Here is a 10000-nt window from a genome sequence, read left to right on the forward strand (position 1 = left end):
GGAGGACGCGGTGGAGCCCCGGAGGACGCGGTGGTGCCCCGGAGGACGCGGCGGTGCCCCGGAGGACGCGGTGGTGCCCCGGAGGACGCGGTGGAGCCCCGGAGGACGCGGTGCGGCCCCGGAGGACGCGGCGCAGACCCGGCCCGGCCTCCTCCAGCGGTCCAGATGCGCTCACGAGGACAGGTGCGCGCGTGTGTCGGTGCATGAAAGTGGAACCGTTTCTGTTTCCGGCCGCTGCTGCAGGAGGAGGAAGAGGAGGAGGAGGAGGAGGAGGAGGAGGAGGAGGAAGAAGCGGCTCTGACCCACTTCACTCTTTGTCCTCCTGCGGGGGGAGGGAGCTCCTGCAGCCCCGCATCCGTGCCTGAACCCCCGGTTATCAGCGACACCCACGCGCCTCTCCGGTAACGTGTCCGTGCGCGTGAGAAACGTCCTTAAAACAAACAAATGAAATAAAAAAAATCCCGGTTGATGCGGAAGCGTCGCGAGCGGCGGCGTCAATAATTAAAGAGGCTCAACGCGAACAAAACACGTGACGTCACTGAGACATGATTACTTTATTAGATCTGCAAAAGTATGGAAGATCATTAGTGACAAGATGATATAAATATATACTGAAGTATGGAAGATCATTAGTGACAAGATGATATAAATATATACTGAGGTATGGAAGATCATCAGTGACAAGATGATATAAATATATACTGAAGTATGGAAGATCATTAGTGACAAGATGATATAAATATATACTGAAGTATGGAAGATCATTAGTGACAAGATGATATAAATATATACTGAGGTATGGAAGATCATCAGTGACAAGATGATATAAATATATACTGAAGTATGGAAGATCATTAGTGACAAGATGATATAAATATATACTGAGGTATGGAAGATCATCAGTGACAAGATCATATAAATATATACTGAGGTATGGAAGATCATCAGTGACAAGATGATATAAATATATACTGAAGTATGGAAGATCATCAGTGACAAGATGATATAAATATACTGAAGTATGGAAGATCATCAGTGACAAGATGATATAAATATATACTGAAGTATGGAAGATCATCAGTGACAAGATCATATAAATATATACTGAAGTATGGAAGATCATTAGTGACAAGATGATATAAATATATACTGAAGTATGGAAGATCATTAGTGACAAGATGATATAAATATACTGAGGTATGGAAGATCATCAGTGACAAGATGATATAAATATATACTGAAGTATGGAAGATCATCAGTGACAAGATGATATAAATATACTGAAGTATGGAAGATCATCAGTGACAAGATGATATAAATATACTGAAGTATGGAAGATCGTCAGTGACAAGATCATATAAATATATACTGAAGTATGGAAGATCATCAGTGACAAGATCATATAAATATAAACTGAAGTATGGAAGATCATCAGTGACAAGATCATATAAATATATCCTGAAGTATGGAAGATCATCAGTGACAAGATCATATAAATATACTGAAGTATGGAAGATCATCAGTGACAAGATGATATAAATATATACTGAAGTATGGAAGATCATCAGTGACAAGATGATATAAATATACTGAAGTATGGAAGATCATCAGTGACAAGATGATATAAATATATACTGAGGTATGGAAGGTCATCAGTGACAAGATCATATAAATATATACTGAAGTATGGAAGATCATCAGTGACAAGATGATATAAATATACTGAGGTATGGAAGATCATCAGTGACAAGATGATATAAATATATACTGAAGTATGGAAGATCATCAGTGACAAGATGATATAAATATACTGAAGTATGGAAGATCATCAGTGACAAGATCATATAAATATATCCTGAAGTATGGAAGATCATCAGTGACAAGATCATATAAATATACTGAAGTATGGAAGATCATCAGTGACAAGATCATATAAATATACTGAAGTATGGAAGATCATTAGTGACAAGATGATATAAATATATACTGAAGTATGGAAGATCATCAGTGACAAGATGATATAAATATATACTGAAGTATGGAAGATCATCAGTGACAAGATGATATAAATATATACTGAAGTATGGAAGATCATCAGTGACAAGATGATATAAATATATACTGAAGTATGGAAGATCATTAGTGACAAGATCATATAAATATATACTGAAGTATGGAAGATCATCAGTGACAAGATCATATAAATATATACTGAAGTATGGAAGATCATTAGTGACAGGATGATATAAATATATACTGAAGTATGGAAGATCATCAGTGACAAGATGATATAAATATATACTGAAGTATGGAAGATCATCAGTGACAAGATCATATTAATATATACTGAAGTATGGAAGATCATCAGTGACAAGATGATATAAATATATACTGAAGTATGGAAGATCATTAGTGACAAGATGATATAAATATATACTGAAGTATGGAAGATCATTAGTGACAAGATCATATAATATATACTGAGGTATGGAAGATCATTAGTGACAAGATGATATAAATATATACTGAAGTATGGAAGATCATCAGTGACAAGCTCATATAAATATACTGAAGTATGGAAGATCATTAGTGACAAGATGATATAAATATACTGAAGTATGGAAGATCATTAGTGACAAGATGATATAAATATATACTGAAGTATGGAAGATCATTAGTGACAAGATCATATAAATATATACTGAAGTATGGAAGATCATCAGTGACAAGATCATATAAATATACTGAAGTATGGAAGATCATCAGTGACAAGATGATATAAATATATACTGAAGTATGGAAGATCATCAGTGACAAGATCATATAAATATACTGAAGTATGGAAGATCATTAGTGACAAGATCATATAAATATATACTGAAGTATGGAAGATCATTAGTGACAAGATGATATAAATATATACTGAAGTATGGAAGATCATTAGTGACAGGATGATATAAATATATACTGAAGTATGGAAGATCATCAGTGACAAGATGATATAAATATATACTGAAGTATGGAAGATCATCAGTGACAAGATCATATAAATATACTGAAGTATGGAAGATCATTAGTGACAAGATGATATAAATATATACTGAAGTATGGAAGATCATCAGTGACAAGATCATATAAATATACTGAAGTATGGAAGATCATTAGTGACAAGATGATATAAATATATACTGAGGTATGGAAGATCATTAGTGACAAGATCATATAAATATATACTGAAGTATGGAAGATCATCAGTGATCTTAATTATATATGAATATATATTAAATCTAAATTTGAGGTTTGAAACACATCAATTATTAATTTTAGTTTTTTGTTCTAAATTTTTATTTTTTAATGAAAATTCTCCTTCCTTGATACGGAAGATCATTAACGTCAGGAAAACAAAATTAAATGATAAAACAATTTAAAACTCAGTCGTAATTTCATGCATTTGAAATATGAGAAAAAACATTTTAATTGTTTTTAAAGTTAATTCTTTTAACAACTTTATTCTCAGCATTTTTATTTTACTTTGAAAATATAGAAAATCTTCCGTAATATGGAAGATCATCAGCGTGAATAAAATCCTTAAATATGATTATTTATTAAATAATTATTAAGTCAAAGCTGAAATAGAAAATCATAATTTCATGCATCTGAAAATGGAGAAATTAAACTTTAATCATTTTATTTTCAATTCATTTTTTATTTTTATTCATTTATTTTCTACTGTGAAAATTAAAAAATACTTTCCACTTTATTAAAAATCCAAAATCATGACACTAAAGTCTCTAAAGTTCCAGTTAATTTAAATAAAATGCGTTAATTTTAAGTGTATTCACATTTTCTTTTACATTTTAGAACAAATGCAAAAAAACACGTTTGCAACAGTGACGCAGAAAAAAGCACAGAAATAAAAAACACTGTTAAACTTTATTATGTATGAAATATGTCACAAGTACGGAAGATCAATAGCGTCCAAACAGGATTAAAAAAAACTTTACGACTAAAAACGTCACAAAACAAAAAAGTTTTTAACTTTGAAAAAAACCCAAACATTAAATTTATGAAGTCAAAATTAATCTGGATTTTATTAAACGTCAAAGATTCGACTCAAAGTGTTTTTGACTCGATGAAGTTTTGTGTTTGTTCTTCGTGGCGCTGACGTTCTTCCGTAGCCTCTTTGATCTTTGTACGGAAGCCCAAACGCCACAAACGCCACAAACGCGGCGTCGCTCCGAGTTCAGAGTCCAAAGACGAGCGTTGGTCCCGTGAGACGTTTCCGTCACTCGGCGTCGACCATCTCCACGTCCGCGCTCTTCGTCTTCTTCTTCTGTGGTTTCTTCTTCTTGGCCGGAGCAGACGAGGCGTCCGCCTTCTTCTCTGGCGCCGGCGCCGCTGAGCAGAGAGAGAAACACGTCAGCAACCGGGTGTGAAAGCGTACGAAAATGGACCCGTGCACTTTTTAACCCTCGAACACGATCGGATTCAAAACGCGGACGCTGCGAACGCGTGATTGAACTGAACTAACTGTCTTTTTACAGAACGATCCTTTAAAGTGCAGAAATAATTTCACATTAAAAGCATCAAAAAGAATAAAAGACATTTAAAAGTCATCAGTGTCATCGGTGTTAACTTCACCAACACACCAACAAACGTTTAACCAAACTCTTTTATCACCACTTCTTGTAACATTTTTACAAACTTGAACTGTTCTGTGCAATTAATTTATCTCTCTCTCACACACACACACACGCACGCATGCAGACACGCACGCAGACACGCACGCACGCACGCAGACACGCACGCACGCACGCACGCAGACACGCACGCATGCAGACACGCACGCAGACACGCACGCAGCTACAGCCTTTATTCACGGAGTGTGACGTCACAGAGAGGATTAATCCGTGGACAAATACGACTCAAAGGCCCCGCGGAGACTTTTGCATCATGAAGGTTAATTATTAATTCATTAATAATTAAAAAGTCTGGGTTGAAACAGAGAAATGAGCCGAGTTTGATGAACATCAGCGATAAAAGACGCCTTTGTTTGTGTCTGATTGAGGTTAAAGGAGCAGCTTTGATTCAAACTGAGCCAATAATCCAGGGTTCGCTCTCTACGCCGTCCTCAGACGAGCCGACCATCGTCGTCTCGGTTCTCCGTACACGTGGTCACCTCGTCTGTGCTAATAAAGTTTTATAATCCACAGAAACTTTGTCCGGAAAACGTTTGACTTGAGTCGGAACGCTGATCAAAGCACAACATTATTATTATTTTATAAAAGACAAGATTTTTCTCTTTTCTGAAAACATTTGACGTCTTTTTCATAAAATCTTTAAAAACTCCAAATATCCCACCTTCTCTTATTATATATTTCTTTTTCTTTAAATCTTTACACCCGGTGAGACGACGCGGGGGAAACTACGCAGGCGACTCCAGAGTGTGTGGACGCCGGTGACGCTACGGCGAGCACGAGAACAGGAAGACAACTGGGACGAGATCTGAGGTCATGACGCCACCTGAGGCCGCTGCTCCGTACCCGAAATCCTAGTGTCACTGTTTTAGCATCTGTTTTAGTCATTTTGCAAACAAATGAGTACAAACGAGTTTTAAAGGAAATATAATAATACATGTTTTATGAGCATGTCCTCCCCGTGTCTGCGTGGGTTTTCTCCGGGTTCTCTGGTTTCCTCCCACAGTCCAAAGACGTGCAGGTGTTCGGTTCATTGATGACTCTAAATCACCCGTAGGTGTGAATGGTTGTCTGTCTCTGTTCGTCTCTATGTGTCCTGTGATAGACTGGCGTCCTGTCCAGGGTGGACCCCGCCTCACGCCCCATGTCAGCTGGGATCGACTCCAGCCCCCCCGTGACCCCGACAGGGACAAGAGGCTGAAGATGGATGTTTTATGAGAAGGCGTCGGATGTTGTGGTTCGACGGAGCGACCGTGAAATGGAAAAGCACTTGGGTTACACGTCAGGTTACATATAAACTGTATTTACTTTATATAATAAGTTTGAATAGTTTTGTTTTTTTAAGAATTTTCTTGGTTGTAATATTTCGTGTCTCATATTTATGTATCGGATCTGCTGAGGTTGTAATATCCATACGTTGATACTACTAATCTTTGCCCCTCCTGAATATTAATTATCATTCTTTTTAAATATTAAAAACACTTCCTACCTTCCCCCCCGCCCGTCTCCTCCTCCTCCTCTCGCTCCTGGTGCTGGAGCTGCTTCAGCAGCTTCCGTCTCTTCTTCCCCGACAGCGTGATGTTCGCCCGGGCGCTCGACCTGGAACCACACACACACACACACACACACACACACACACACACACACACACACACACACACACACACACACACACACACACACACACACACACACACACACACACACACACACACACACACACACACACACACACACACACACACACACACACACACACACACACACACACACACACACACACACACACACAGGGGTCAGATGGGGTGTGTGTGTGTGTGTGTGTGTGTGTGTGACCATGGTGGGCGTGTCCCCGTGCCCGGGTCCTCACTCACTTCCTCTTCCTCAGGTGGTGCACGGTGGTGAGCCCCTGGTCGACCACGGCCCCCACCACCAGGCGCCGCTTCCTCTTCTCTCGGCCCAGAACTCGCCGCCGCTTGAACAACTTCCTGCCGAGTTCCTGAGGACGACGGGAAAATTCATGTTTAATAGTTCACTTAGCTTTAGCATTAGCTTTAGCTTTAGCGTTAGCTTTAGCTTTAGCATTAGCTTTAGCATGGTTGCTGCCCTTCGATAGATCAGTTGGTAGAGCGGAGGACTGTAGGCTGACGATAGCAGTTATCCTTAGGTCGCTGGTTCAACGCCGGCTCGAAGGAGGCTGTTTTAATTGGTGTGCGTTTAGTGTGGAAAGTTGTGAATGGACTTCATTTCAGAGCCGCAGGCTTCAAAACTGGAATATCGCTACGCTCGTCAATAGGGGCGGCAGCAGCTCAGTCCATAGGTGACTTGGCTGGGAACCGTAGGGTCGCTGGTTCAAGTCCCTGTATGGAGCGTGGTCTGGTGGCTGGAGAGGTGCCAGTTCATCTCCTGGGTACTGTCAAGGTGCTGTTGAGCAAGGCTCCGAACCCCGTTTAACATGAGTCACAACTGTTAATGTTCTTTATTTATACTTTTACTTCTAATATTCTGATTTATGACATTTATTAATTTTTATCTGATAAATAAAAACTGTTTTGAGACAAAATCTCATTTTTCCTTTAAACAAAACAAATGTTTTGAGGAAAATCTGAAGAATTTAAAAACAAAAATGATGATTAAAGGATTTTTAGAGAAAAACAAAAGTCAAGATTTTTATTTTAAAAAATAGAAACATTAAGAGAAATTTATTCAGAATAAAATATCTTAATATTTACAGAATAAAGTCTTTAAATATTTAAAGTGTAAAGTCTTAATATTTAGGAAAAAAGATCTAAATATTTACAGAATAAAGTCTTTAAATATTTAGAGATATTAAGACTTTTTTTCTTCTAAATATAAAGATTTTCATCTCTAAATATTAAAACTTTATTTCTCTTAATATTACAATTTCTAAAAATAAAAATCTTGACTTTTGTTTCTCAAATATTCAGATTTTTATCTAAACATTTCATTTGTTTCCCAGAAAAATGAAGATTTTTGTCTCAAAACAGTTTTTATTTGATCAGATAAAAATTAATAAATGTCATAAATCAGAATATTTAAAGGTTAAAGTATAAATAAAGAACATTAACAGTTGTGACGCGTGTTAAACTTTAATGTTTAAAGAGTTTAAACCGTAAAAACACGAGTTAGCTCCTCTGTCGTCATTAGCAACCATGCTAAAGCTAACGCTAATGCTAACACTAAGTGTCCGGTGACGCAAACATTAATATTAATGTTTTATTAATAACAATAATATTAATAATAAAGCGTTTCTCACAGTTTTGGGTCTGTTGATTTTTCCTCCGGGCGGCGACATGTTGAGCGCGTGGAGGAAACCGGAAGCTGCTTCTTCTTCGGCTCTTTAAACTCCAGCGGGACTTCCGGGGCCGAGCCTCGCTACTGCCCTCTTCCGGTCAGGCCGCACGCGACAGCAGGCAGCAATTAATACAATAAATAATAAATAATAAATAAAATTATGGAAATGTAAAGAGAAATAAAATAATAATAAATAAATAAATACATTTAAATAAAATAAATTAAAAATAAAGAATAAACAAGTGAATAAAAATATGGAAATATAAAAATAAATAAGATAAAAAATATGTTATTAAATAAAATGTGTAAATATAAAGAGAAGTAAATTATATAATCAATAAATAATTAAAAATATGTAAATATTCAGAGAAAAATATAAATAAAAATGTAGAGGTATGAAGAGAAATAACTAAAAGAATAAATAAGTGTCATTGATACGTGTTCTTAAATATATATTTATATTTGCTTGTTTTAAATTATGTAATTTGTTTATTTTAATCCCTTTATTTTCCTTTGTTTTTACAGAAATGAATTTAAAGGAATGTAGTAAAATAAACAGCTGAACAAATTTAATAACAGCAGATTTAAATGCAGATGTTTGCAGCCTCGTCCACCGCAGATCCTCACACGAGGTCTGCCAGGGTCTGGGGTCAGTCTGACACGAGGTCTGCCAGGGTCTGGATCAGTCCGACACGAGGTCTGCCAGGGTCTGGGGTCAGTCTGACACGAGGTCTGCCAGGGTCTGGATCAGTCCGACACGAGGTCTGCCAGGGTCTGGGGTCAGTCTGACACGAGGTCTGCCAGGGTCTGGGGTCAGTCTGACACGAGGACTGCCAGGGTCTGGGGCCAGTCTGACACGAGGTCTGCCAGGGTCTGGGGTCAGTCTGACACGAGGTCTGCCAGGGTCTGGGGTCAGTCTGACACGAGGTCTGCCAGGGTCTGGGGTCAGTCCGACACGAGGTCTGCCAGGGTCTGGGGTCAGTCTGACACGAGGACTGCCAGGGTCTGGGGCCAGTCTGACACGAGGTCTGCCAGGGTCTGGATCAGTCTGACACGAGGACTGCCAGGGTCTGGGGTCAGTCTGACACGAGGTCTGCCAGGGTCTGGATCAGGGTCATTTTCTGCCCTTTTTGGTCAAAAATCAATGATCATCTACTTTACATTACAGTTTAAGAACTAAAAATAGTCATTTTGGCGACATTTAGAGATTTAAAGAAGATATAATTAAACATCAACTGCAACTTCAGAGGACCCAGGATAGAGCCCTGGGGAACTCCGCAAGAGAGTTTGAAGTTAAGTTGCAATTAATGAGTTTTATTATATTATTTGTGGATTCGTTTGTGGATTAATCTATTAATTGTTTGGTTTATTAAAAGACAAAAAGGAGAAAGTTTGGCTGTAAAACCGATAAAAACAGAAAATCATCACATCGATCAAGATCAAGTTTAAGAACTTTTTCTTAAGAATTTATTTAAATAATTCGTCGATTATCAAAATAATCGCAGCTGCAGTTTGAAGCCTGACTGTGAGTTTATTTAAAGAGTTTAAGAACTTATGAAAATAGACATTTAGAGATTTAAACAAGATAATTAAATATCAAGGGAAACTTAAGGGGACCCAGGATTGAGCCCTGGGGAACTCCGCAAGACAGAGCTGCTTTACTGTCACGGTCTAATAACACGGTCACACCCTGATACACGGGGTTTTGCTGTATGTTGATAAATTAATAGCGGTTACGGGACCTTTAAGAGACTGTGGTTATAACGGGACGCTACGTTACGCGTAGAGCACGAGAAAAGCAAACAAGGAAGTGTTGATGGAGACGTGAGGCTGAAGTCGAAACGGTTACGTCCACAGCTGCATTAAAATCGTTGACAGGAAGTTTCTGACGCACAAAGACTTCTGTGAGAGTGTTATTTATATATTTATATTAGTTATATATATGATATTAAGGAGGACATGTGTGGAGTTTGCATGTTGTCCCCGTG

The 10000-nt window shown here is 38.1% G+C and overlaps 1 protein-coding gene across 1 annotated transcript; it reads right to left on the minus strand.

Annotated features, from left to right (window-relative positions):
• Positions 1-3914: 3914 nt before the first annotated feature.
• c4h11orf98 (chromosome 4 C11orf98 homolog) lies at positions 3915-8037 on the minus strand. The gene is made up of 4 exons (XM_083935352.1): positions 7975-8037; positions 6572-6696; positions 6187-6296; positions 3915-4398 (listed from the first exon to the last, which is right to left on the minus strand). Exons 1-4 carry the CDS (start codon positions 8011-8013, stop codon positions 4286-4288), a joined length of 387 nt encoding a protein of 128 aa, XP_083791478.1. The 5' UTR covers positions 8014-8037; the 3' UTR covers positions 3915-4285.
• Between the last annotated feature and the right edge of the window lie 1963 nt (positions 8038-10000).

The sequence above is a fragment of the Echiichthys vipera genome (assembly GCF_963691815.1).
Source record: "Echiichthys vipera genome assembly, chromosome: 20".
NCBI classification, from domain to species: domain Eukaryota; kingdom Metazoa; phylum Chordata; class Actinopteri; order Perciformes; family Trachinidae; genus Echiichthys; species Echiichthys vipera.

Coding starts and splice junctions, on each gene's coding strand:
- c4h11orf98 (XM_083935352.1), bottom strand. CDS start 8,013: ATGTCGCCGCCCGGAGGAAAAATCAACAGACCCAAAACT. Junction 6,297..6,571: donor CACCACCTGAGGAAGAGGAA/GTGAGTGAGGAC, acceptor GTGTGGTTCCAG/GTCGAGCGCCCGGGCGAACA. Junction 4,399..6,186: donor GGAGACGGGCGGGGGGGAAG/GTAGGAAGTGTT, acceptor CTCTCTGCTCAG/CGGCGCCGGCGCCAGAGAAG.